We start from the raw sequence: 11,264 nt of genomic DNA on the forward strand, positions 1-11,264 counted from the left end.
TCACAACTCTCTGACAGTCACTGGGCTGGCTCCCAGGCACCCTCCGCTTTCCCTGCCGCCCGCTGTGCCCGATCGGCTCCTCGCAGCCCCGCGCTCCGCCGCCCTGTCTGTTGGTTGGTTTCATACTTATATTGTCCAGAGCTAGTGGGCACGGCTTGTGTGTCCCCAGCCCTTTAAAGGGCCCGGTTCTCTGTAATCTCAGTCAGTCAGTGTCACCCCGCACCCCCCTCCCGCTCCTCTGGGGCCCTTCTTGAGCAACACCCTGCCTTGGGGACGCAGGACGAGGGCGACCGCAGCATCGCCGGCTCGCTTGGCCCGCCAGCCGCCCATTCTGCAACTGCCCGCACTCGAGATGGCCTCCTGATGGTGCGTGGAGGGGTGCCCCGGGCCCTGCGGCGCCCGCGGCTCGGCTAGTCCGGCGAACACCCCCTCGGGCCGGTGCCGGCTCCCGGCCCGTTGTATGAGCCCCCGTGTGCCCCGTTGGTGCCCGGCCACCCCCTCTGCGACTTGTTCGCCCCCTACGACGCGTTTTGTGCGCGCCAGCCCCTCCCCCCAATTCCCGCTTCCGTGTGTCGCGGCCCCAAGCCCTGGTGCTTTCCCTTCAGCGAATTGAGACGTGGGGTGGCGTGGCTTGGCGGAGGAGCCTGTTGCCGCCGAGCGATTTGCGTTCGGGCAGGCCGCTGCTGCTGCTGCCGCCGCCGCGTGACTGGCGGCCCGCCGTCCCCCCCTCTTTACGCTCTCTTCGTGCCTGCCGTTCTGGTCGTCACGCCCCTACTCTCCCCCCCGTAACCCGCAGATGCTTGCGCTTTTGCGCTTGCCCCATCCCCCCGTGCCCGGTCTTCCCGCGTGCCGCCTTCACCTTTGCGGCCCCCGCCCGCCCGCCTGGCCGCTCTCCCAGCTACTGTGCCGGGGTGGGTGGGCCCGCTTTCTGGTGGTGGTGGTGTGCGGGTCCTCGACCTGCCCCTCCCCCCCACTGGTATGCTTGCCGCCCTTGGGCTGGCCATCAGGCGCCCCTCGCCTCCCTCCCCGCCCTTTGCGCCCGACCGCTCCCTGAGCCCGCCCTTTGCCGCCCGGGCGGTATTGCATGCTTTCATACAGTCCAGAGCTAGTGGGCACGGCTTGTGTGCCCCCAGCCCATTAATGGGCATTGCCTCTGTAACATCACAGAAATTGAAACGGAAAAGCAACGTTGAGCGAAAGGAGAGTGGGACCAAAAGGAAAGCTATAGTTGCAAGGGTGTGGGAAGTAGGGTGGAAGATGGTTGGGACTGTGTGGGGGGGAGGGGGGTGTCGAGCCACAGTCGCTTGCATGCAGCAGCAAAACTGGCGAGGCGGGGGGCAGGCTGTTGGAAGAAGGTGTGCAGGCTTGTGTGTGTGGTGTCAAACAGGTCAGAGAAGCGCTGTCGGACACTGGCATACAGGGGGCAATGAAAGATAATGTGTGTGGTATGCTCAATGTCACCCTTGCAGTGCGGGCAGCGCCGTTGCTCGCGTGGCAGGCCCAGCCACCGGCCGGTCTCTTCTGCGCCCCAATGAGAGCCAGTGCGCAGCTGCGCCAGCGCCTCGCGCCGGCAGCGTTCCCGCACCACATCGATGTAGGGGGCTCGCATGCATAGGCTGGCGGCATCCAGCTGGCCGCCGCACACACCATCGGCATAGTGCTGCATCTTGCTGGCGCCTTCGCGAGTGGCAGCTGATAACAGCTGTTGCAGTTGGCGTTGCCGCCCTGCATCCCGCAGTGCTACATGGCACCGGGCGGAGTGGGCAGCAAAACGCAGCCGCGGGCATGCCCACCGCGCGCCTTTGAGTTGCAACGTTGTACAACGTGCCGCTGCACCCACCTTCACACTGCCAAGCAGACCCTTGCCAATAGCTGGGCGCGGAGCACTGCCTCATGTCATATACTGTCGACGCGCACTTCTGCACATCTACAACGGTTGCAAGCGTGAGCCGGCAACGACGGCAGCGGCCGCAGGCTCCCAAGGTGGCGCGTCAAGCACGTTGAGCGGGGCGCACCTCGCACAGAAACTTGTGGCCGTAGCCATCAATGCTGCACGCCGCGCCGTCGCCGTATGTGTCTGTTGCCACCACCGTCTCGCCCTTTTCGCAGGTGTCGTAGCAGCTGGGTGCAGTGCCTCGCCTGTAGCAGCACGAGGTGGCGTATACGAGGCAGGGAGGCGCAGCGGTTGGCTGGGCCTCGCCGTCGCACGAGCATGAGCCACACACACCAGCGTCGCCGCTCACCAGCTGTATGTGCAGCCGTTGCATTCCTTGCGCCCGCACAGCTTGCACAACACCTTGCTGCCCGAACTGCATTGTTCCCCAAAGTAAGGGTAGGGCTGCTGGGTAGTAGTACTAAGGGGCCTACAGGGTAACCAATACTGAAGGCGCTGACGTCGGCGCTGTCCGCCACAGGGCTCCAACCGGCGGGGCATTGGCCTTTGCATCTCGGGCCGGTGCCAAACCTGCGAGATGGCAAGGGTGCGTAGCAGGTGGGGCGGGCTCAACGGTTGTGGCAGAGGGCATCTCAGACGTGCATGCAATTCAGGGGAAGTGGCGGTGGGCATTCCAACTGAGCGCACATCAGCCAGCCCGAATTCGAAGGGGTGCTCACCACTTGAGCACACAGTCCTCGAGTCCGGGCTGGCAGACACCGCAGTATTGCAAATAGTGCGTGCGATTCGGGTTGTCAAATCTGCGGTATGTAATAGTAACGGTTCGGTTCCAGGCCCAGCCAGCGCCAAACGAGGCGCAGTCACGCTTGGCCCTGACAATCTGTGGCAGAGGTAGGAGATGCTGGGAGTGGGTGGGAGGCAGAAGAGCCCCCGGCCCACAACAGTCCATGGCGTTGCTTCCATCCTTGCAGCACTCATGTGTGCGCCGTGCTGAGGGAACATTGCAGCACATTCCAGCACATCGTGCGGAATGGGAGCACACGTTGAGGGCGCAACCGCATTATGGGCACCCGCCTCACCTCCTCCTCCAAGCTGATTTTCAGGTAATCGATAGGCAGCTCCGTGCACCCGCCAGGGGCGCGGAATGGGAGGTAGTCATATTTGACGTAGTCAGATGCGGAGGCCTGCAGGGCACAGATGCCGGCCACCAACACCAGGAGCACATGTGCCGTGGCGCCGGCGGTGCACGGCGGCGGAGGCATGGCTCCGAGGCTGGCTCCGTCTGCGCGCAGGGTGGTGGCGCAGGGTGGTAGCCCTTCAGTCGGTTCCAGACGTAGGTGCGACCATGCTGGGGCGTTGGCAGCCAGCAGCGACCGCAGGTGACCGCGGCCTGCAAAAAAACCTTTCGGCTGGCGTGCACAGCCCCAGCCGGCTTCCCTCGAACCTCAGCGAGCTTGTGAGCTGTAAAGAAGCGGGGTGAAGCACTGCTGCAAACTAGCAGCAGCGAGCGCTTCCAGGGAGGGCTCCGTCCAGGGCCAACCGAGAAGGAGGTGGAGGAATTGGGGCTGTTCCGCTAATCGGAGGGAAGCAGAGAGGACAATGGATGTAGCAGCCAGCAGGCTCCACCTGTGGATGGAACGATCCCAAGTGTGGCATCACGGCAGGCCGCTAAAAAGGGTCGCCAGGCGCTGCATTGGCCTTGCAACGGCGTGGCAGAAGCGCAGATGCAACGGCCCGATGCCGGCGACGGCGCGCAAGCAAGGTGCCGCCGCCTTCTCCCGGCCGCTGCCGGCGGTAACGAGGCGCGAGAGAGTTTTGTTGGTGTGTGCGGCCTTACAGCCGTGCAAACCATGTGTGCATGTCTTACAGCATGTCCTGAGCTGTGTGCGCTCAAAATTGGTCCGCCAAGCAGCCCGCACAGACAGGCAGTGCAACTGGGAGGGCAAGGTTTGTGGCGGTGCCGTCTTGTAATCTCCGTCAGTCAGTCAGTATGCCTTGCCCATTTTCCCTTTTGAGGGGTTCCAGCACCTGGTTGCCGCACGGCCAGCCAGAAATCAAGCCAGTGATTCCTGTTGGAACGCCTACACCAGCGCTTACCCGGTGGTGTGCGCTCTGCCCTTACCAAGTCGCCACCGCGGCGAGGAGAGCTTGGGACTGCGCTGGTGCACCCGTGGAACCCTCTCCAGCCATGTGTCGGACCATGTTTGTGCAAGCATGCAAGGCAACATGTTCCGGACAGGCCACCCTCCACGTGCCGCCGCCGTTCTGCCAGTGTGCCACCCGATTTCGGGCGCTACCGCTGGACTGGGCTGGTTGGAACCGGCGAGAAGCGGCGGTTGCCAACTACCCCTGCCTGCCGCCCCTCCCACCTGCCCAATTGAACTTCACCAGGCCTTACATGTTCCATCCTTGCCTGCACTGCACCCCACAAACCTGCAGGCAGCCCTCCCTCCACTACAGAGGATGCATGCCGTGGCAGGGGCAAGAGCTTGCCAGAGGCAAGAGCTTGCGGGGCCCAAGCAAGGCCAACCCACCAAGCGGCCTTCACATCATCTGACCCGCTGGTGGCATACACGTTTTTGAGGAGCGCCAGCTGGCTGGCCGCGCCGCACGTGCTCCGGCCGCCTGGGACAGATCGGCTCGGGGGCCGCCCCCACCCTACTTCTTTTGTCCTTGCATTCGACCAGCCGCCCTGCCGACGGCACACAGCCCCTTCAGAGCCCCTCCCCCCTCCCCCCCCCCCACCACCACAGCACGATGAAGCTTGCCATCCTGCTGGTGGCCGCGGCTCTGCCGCTGGGGTGCCTGGCCGTCGCTCCCTTCCGCATTGATGTTGACGTGATCACTCCCGAGCCCTGGGAGGTCTGCGAAGCTCTGGCCCCCGCCGAGTGCGCTGCCCAGAGCGACCGCTGCTCCCTCTGCAAAAACACCTTCCTGCCCGACGCCCAGCTCTGCTTTGAGCCCACCATCGCCGAGGCGCTGCCCTCTTGTGAGTGCGACTCGCCTTCCGAAACCCTGGCGCAGGGCTAGGGCGGGTGTGCGGCGGGACCCGCCCATGCTCGGTTGCCCCTGCCTGCTATGGTGCAGTGGCCGGCCTGGCTTGTGCAGGTCGGTGCATTCAGCATTCACACGGCTGCTGCTCTGTACGCCTGCTGTTTTGTGCTGCAGTCATCTTTGAGTGCGAGGGCGGCCCCCAGCCCGAGCCACCCGCCAACGCCGCCGACAACAAAAAGGCCAAGCCCGCCCCCTGGGAGGTCTGCGAGATGTACGGCCCTGGCGAGTGCTCCGACAACAAGGACCGCTGCTCCCTGTGCGAGAACAAGGCCAGCGGCAAGGCGCTGTGCTTCGACCCCAAGATCGCCTCCAAGCTCCCCGATTGTGAGCCCGCGCACGCCTGCTAGGCAGGCACATGCTGTTTGCTGCTGCTGCTGTTTGCCCACAGGCGCGGGAAGTCCTGCGAGCTGCTGCTGCTGCTGGAGGCAGGCATGGTGCGTGCTGCGCAGCCCGGCTGCAAAGTGCCTGCCGTCCTGCCCCGGCCCTGCAGTCATCTTCAAGTGCAAGGGCGCGTCTGCTGACGAGGGCAAGGTGCTGGGCCGCCGCAACGGCCCCCTGGAGGAGACCGCCGAGGCCGACAACAAGAAGAAGAAGTCTGCCTGCGAGCCGTTTGGCCCCGGCGCCTGCGCCGACAACCGCGACCGCTGCTCGCTGTGCAAGGAGAAGATGAGCGGCGTGGAGCTGTGCTTCCGCCCCTCCGTGGCCACCAAGCTGCCCCCCTGTGAGCCGTGGCGCCTGCTGCGGCCATTGCGCTACCCTGTGCTGCCATTGTTGCCGCTGGGCCCTTCTGGTGCAGCTTTGTGAGTCACAGGGGATGCCGTTGGATCTTCCACCTGGTGCTCTGAGGCTGTTGTGCCTTGACGCTGCAGTCGTGTTCAAGTGCTCAGAGGTCAAGACTGAGGAGGCTGCCGCCAACGAGGTGGCTGAGGAGGCCGACGAGGACAACAAGAAGGCCAAGCCCGCCCCCTGGGAGGTGTGCGAGATGTACGGCCCCGGCGAGTGCGCCGACAACAAGGACCGCTGCTCGCTGTGCAAGCAGAAGACCAGCGGCAAGGAGCTGTGCTTCCGCCCCCATGTCGCCGCCAAGCTCCCTCCCTGTGAGCCCCTGCAGCTGGCTGCTGGCCCTGCCTGCCATGTGTGCTGTTTGCCATCTGGCACTCGCTGTTCACTGTCCGCCGGGCTTGCTCTTCAAACGTCGCCAGCCAGGCAGCTCTGCTGCTCTGCAGCTGGCTGCTGGCCCTGCCTGCCATGTGTGCTGTTTGCCATCTGGCACTCGCTGTTCACTGTCCGCCGGGCTGCTCTTCAAACGTCGCCAGTGTCATGACTTGCCCTCTCTTCCTGCGCGCTTTTCCTGGCCTGCAGTCGTGTTCAAGTGCTCAGAGGTCAAGACCGAGGAGGCTGATGAGGACAGCAACAAGGCCAAGCCCGCCCCCTGGGAGGTCTGCGAGACCTACGGCCCCGCCGAGTGTGGCGACAACAAGGACCGCTGCTCGCTGTGCAAGGAGAAGACCAGCGGTGTGGAGCTCTGCTTCGACCCCAAGATTGCCTCCACGCTCCCTCCCTGTGAGCCGCAATCCTGCGAGCGTGCCCCGCCCCGCTGGGCCTGCCCTGCCAGCCTACCTGTTGTGACGGCCTTCGCGCCCTGCTCCCACCGCTGCCCATGCCTGCGGTGAGCTCAGCCTCTCACTCCTGCAAACCCAACCATTGCCCGCGCACGCCCGCAGTCATCTTTGAGTGCTCCAAGGTGAAGCAGGAGGCCGCCGCCAACGAGGTGGCTGAGCAGGCCAGCGAGGACAACAAGAAGCCCAAGCCGTGGGAGGTCTGCGAGATGCTCAAGGCGCCCGCCTGCAAGACTGCCAAGGGCTGCTCCCTGTGCGCCGAGGAGAAGACCGGCGACGAGATGTGCTTCTCCGACAAGATCGCCTCCAAGCTGCCCCCCTGTGAGCCCGCCTGCCCTGCCTGCCCGCCCGCCAGCCTGCCTGCCAGTCCGCTGCGGCTGCCCTGCTGCCCTGCTGCTGCCACTTGCGCTGCTGCTCTGCTGATGCGGCCCAGCCAGGACTTGCCTGCCAGCCTGCCCTATGCTGCGCCGCACTCCCGTTGCCTCCTCGCATTCCTTCTCATCTCCCTCCCCTGCACCCCTGCCCGCCCTCACCCCTGCAGTCGTCTTCAAGTGCACCAAGGGCGAGGAGGCCGACAGCGCCAACGCCGTCGTGGCCGAGGAGCCCGAGGCGCCCCCCAAGCCCGCCCCCTGGGTGCCCTGCGAGAGCTTCAAGGGCCCAGAGTGCGAGGCCCACAAGGAGTGCGCCCTGTGCACGGTGGACACCCCCAAGCGCAAGGAGAAGGGCAAGCTGCCCAAGGAGATGTGAGTGTGCGGCGTGGCCTGCTGCCGCCCGGTGGCATGGCCAGGCGCCCGGTGGCGCCGCCTGCTGCCAGCGCAACGCCGCTGCCAGCCGGTGCTGACGCAGCTGCTGCCTCTGCGCGCTCCAAACTTGCGCTGCAGGTGCTTCGGCGTCGACCTTGCCAAGATGCTGCCCCCATGTGAGTTGGCCTGGCTGCCTGTGGTGCTGTGCTGCTAGCTGTGCGTGTGCCGCAGGAACGCCGTGCCTCCGCCCGCCGCGCGCTTTGCATGTATGCCTGGCAGCCACATGCCGCTTCGCCTCTCCTGCCCTTCCACCAACAGACGTGTTCCATTGCAAGCTTCCCAAGGAGGATGCCTCCACCGTCGGGGCCGAAGTCTGAACCTGAACCCGATTGCCCCAAACTCACCCAACCTCTGCTGATGCACCACCTTGCAAGGACCCCTATCAGTACCTGTCCTGCCAGCCAAGGCGGCAGTAGTGCAGGCCTGTGCTTTGATGTGCTGCCGGCTGCGCTGGCAGGCAGGTAGGTAGATCTCAACGTTGTGCCCGGGCCCATCTGCGCCGCGTGTAGCGTGCGCAGTGCCCGATGGCGGGTCCCCATACCCCTGACCCCCTTTTGATTGCCCCTTTTGGAGCGCCCCACCTCACCCCACCCCTCTGGAGAGCCCATAGCTTCAACGGACCCACTTTTGCAACCAACCCTGGATACAGTGCCAGCGTGTGCCCCGTTCTGCGGTAGCGCCGCCGGCATCTCGGGTCTGCCCTTGCGAGAGAAGCACACTGCATCCTCTGAACTGTGAAAACAAATTGTAAAAAAAAACAAGCATCAGTAGACAGCACATGCGCCCAATGGAATGAGAGGCTGGAAAGTTGGCGGCAGAGTCGGCTGAATTGCTGCCGCTGTATCGCTGCTCAATGTGCCTGGCCTCTCTGTGTCGACAGGCTCGTTTGAATACGAGTTACAGCAGGAATGGGTAGAAGGAGGAGGTGCATGTGCATACAGAGGGAGACAACTGCAATGTGCAGGTACGGGCAAGGGTTACTGACCAGGTGCGGCAACGTAAAGCGGTTGTGGAGGGTGAAGAAAGGAACGTGGCATCACAAAAAGGCCTGTTCAAGAGTACTCTCAAGTCTTGCAATACAACACATCACGGGGCCCCGACGGCCGAGTCAGGCCGGGCCGCGCACCCGCAGCAGCCTGCGTGCGGCGGCGGGCGCCGCAGCCGCTACCGCCACCGGGGCCTGCGGCAGCAGGCAGCTGCCCGCCGCGGCGGGCCGCCCGTTGTTGGTGCCCGAGATGCACAGCGCCACTGTGGCCACGTCGGCGGGCTGGAGGGCTCCCACCACAAAGGGAGAGCTGACGTATTCGGTGCCCAGCGGCGTCAGCAGGCCGCCAAAGCTGCTGTAGGTGATGCCGTCGCCCGAAAACAGGGCATAGTAGCCGCCAACGCAGTACTGCATGAGGAAGGCGCGGAAGAGCTGGGCCTGGTAGCGCGGGCTGCCCTCCGCGGCCGCCAGCAGCTGCGCCAGCCCCGCCCCCGCCGCCGCATTCTGCTCCCTGCTGCAGTCACGCACGGGGAAGAGGCCGGAGGCCGCCAACTGCAGGCGTGGCAGGTGAGGGGGCAGCAGCAGGCCAGGGCGGGGTGAGTCGGGTGCACCAGGTGCAAGCCGCCGGCAGCGTGCAAGGCAAACTCTGCGCATACCACAGCCCAGCCCAGCCAGGCACAGCCAGGCGCCCCAGCGGCAGCACAGCGCAGCACGGCACCGACGCCAGCGCGGGCCAGCTCACCATTGCTTCATTCCAGTCTGCGTCGCACAGGCTGCTGGAGGTGGCAAACCCGGAGGACAGCGTTTGCTGGGTGCCCGGGTAGGGCGCGGTGCAGGAGGCGTTGGCGGCGGGGTCGTCGACGGTGATGGGGGTGGTGTGGTTGGCGGAGGGGAAGAGCGGGTCGGTGTAGGCGCACTGCGCGGGGCAGCCCGTGAGCTGAGCAAAGAGGTGGCCTGCAGGATGGCCAGCGCTGTGTCGCTGAGGGTGAGGTTCTCTGCCTCAAACACAAACTCAAAGTAGGCGCGGAGGGCGCGCCAGGTGGGCGCCAGCGGCGGCACGCCGCCGCGGTACGGCAGCCCGTCCTGCAGCGCCCCCCGCCGCCGCCTCCAGCGCCTGCCGCGTCGTCACCGTCAGCACGTACGCCTGCGGGGCAGGCGCGGCGGCAGGGAGGGAGGGGGGCACAGGTTAGGGTGCGGGCCCGGCAAGGGGAGACTAGCAACAGGTCCTGACAAGCGCTGCCAGGCCTTGAGGCCGCGGAAGTGCCGTCCACTTGAAAGTGCCGTCCTCCCAGGCCTCCTATGCGCGCTCCCGGGTTTACCCCTGGCTCACCTTGGAGACGTCGGCAAACTCCATTTGGTAGCCGACCTGCTGCAGGAAGGCCAGCCCGCTGCTGCTGGTGGCCAGCCCCGTGGCGTTCTGCACCGTGGAGAGCCCCACAACCTGCGCAGGGAGCAGGAGGGGCGGGGGCGGGGTGGAACAACAACAGGCAAGTAGGGGGCAGGAGGCTACCAGGCAGCCAAGGCAGCCAAGCCAGCCGGCCGGCCTCCTCCGCCTCCCGGGGGCCTCACCTGTGGGTACCCGATGCGCAGGTACTTGGCCAGCACGTCCGACCCGCTGAAGAAGTAGCTGAGGCGGGAGGAGGCGTCGGAGAGCTGGGCGGCGGCCACACTGGCGCCGCTGCTGACGCGGCCGACCAGGTCAGAAGACACGCAGCGAGGGGCCCGCGCCGCAAATGCTGCCACATACTCTGCAGGCGTCGCAATGCAGTCGTCCTGGCTGTCCACTTCCCTGCCATACGGGGGGGAGGGGCGAGGCGGGTGGTGAGCGGGCGTCGCCGGGAGAGGGCATGCATGGCGGCGGCAGCCGGGCGGGGCATGGCCCGTCTTCGGCAGGACCCTGTCGCTGCCAGCCCAAGGGTGCCCTGCTGGCGCTCAGGGTTCAGTAACAGCCACTCACTGGGTCACCGAGTCCTCCAGCGGGTCGCATCGCGTTGGTAGGGACGCGCACCCCAGCACCAGCAGAACGGCCAGCGCGCGGGACGAGACGCTCATGGTGGGCCAGTGGTCATGAAACCAGCGGAACAGCACCTTCAGGACATGTCGGGGGGGCGAAGCCAAGAAGAATGCCACGTGGCGGAGCGCGGACCAGCGCGGACCGCTCGATATCACCAGCTTTCGGCAGCAGAGGTCCAGCTGAACCTGGCAATGCCACACAGGCATGGACCATGGCAGCAGCCATTCCCTTGAGGCGAGCAGAGCATGGTAAACCACTTGCGCCACGTCCCGTTGGCATGGGGACATGCCGGCACGCAGCGCCTGCCTCACAGCCCTGCCTGTGACCTGGTGGCGGCAATAGGGTGTGTGGAGTGGCTTTATGGCTGCGGCTGTGTGTGTGTGAATCCCTTTTCCCTTCCCGACCTCTCGAGCGGATGGCGCAGAGCTTACACGCGGAACGGTGTGACAATATGGAAACAAAATGTAGGACACTTTGCTAGAAATCAGGAATCATTAGCCGTCTGGTGCGGCCTCGCACATTCATTCCCAAGGCCAGCTGCGCGCTCCCGATAACACTCGAGAGCGGCGGCGCACGGCCGCCGGCTGGCGCTCCGGGCGCCGCCGTTGCCGCGTGCAGCAGTCTCTGTACAACTGGCTTTGTGTAAGCGGTGGCGGGCCTCTGCGTGGGCTGGCCGGCGGCGAAATGTCAAACCGCTGGCTGGCGCCGCCACAGGGGGCCCCGGGCCGGTGCTGTCGGTGCATGTCAACCTTGCAACCCAGCAGCGGCCCAGGGAAGGCGCCGCACAGGCAAGATGCCGTGTGGGCATGGCGCAGGGCCAGCCTAGGCGGTGCTGGGGGGCTGGGCGCCCAGGGGCATCTCGCCGGGCATGAGCACCTGCGAGGCGGTTGGGGGG

The 11,264-nt window shown here is 65.6% G+C and overlaps 2 protein-coding genes across 2 annotated transcripts in view; one reads left to right on the forward strand and one right to left on the reverse strand.

Annotated features, from left to right (window-relative positions):
• Positions 1 to 4,568: 4,568 nt before the first annotated feature.
• Positions 4,569 to 8,136, forward strand: CHLNCDRAFT_58676 (expressed protein). The gene is made up of 9 exons (XM_005844997.1): positions 4,569 to 4,883; positions 5,063 to 5,272; positions 5,439 to 5,669; positions 5,818 to 6,045; positions 6,311 to 6,511; positions 6,673 to 6,888; positions 7,109 to 7,310; positions 7,449 to 7,486; positions 7,629 to 8,136. Exons 1-9 carry the CDS (start codon positions 4,652 to 4,654, stop codon positions 7,685 to 7,687), a joined length of 1,617 nt encoding a protein of 538 aa, XP_005845059.1. The 5' UTR covers positions 4,569 to 4,651; the 3' UTR covers positions 7,688 to 8,136.
• Positions 8,137 to 11,191: 3,055 nt separating this feature from the next.
• CHLNCDRAFT_137340 (expressed protein) overlaps positions 11,192 to 11,264 on the reverse strand; it is a gene marked incomplete at both ends in the record, with an annotated part of 2,087 nt that continues 2,014 nt past the window's right edge. The window contains one exon of the mRNA XM_005845100.1: positions 11,192 to 11,245. Coding sequence (XP_005845162.1) covers positions 11,192 to 11,245 — 54 coding nt within the window. The remainder of the gene's footprint in view (positions 11,246 to 11,264) is intronic.

This window comes from Chlorella variabilis (assembly GCF_000147415.1).
Source record: "Chlorella variabilis unplaced genomic scaffold CHLNCscaffold_19, whole genome shotgun sequence".
Classification (NCBI taxonomy): domain Eukaryota; kingdom Viridiplantae; phylum Chlorophyta; class Trebouxiophyceae; order Chlorellales; family Chlorellaceae; genus Chlorella; species Chlorella variabilis.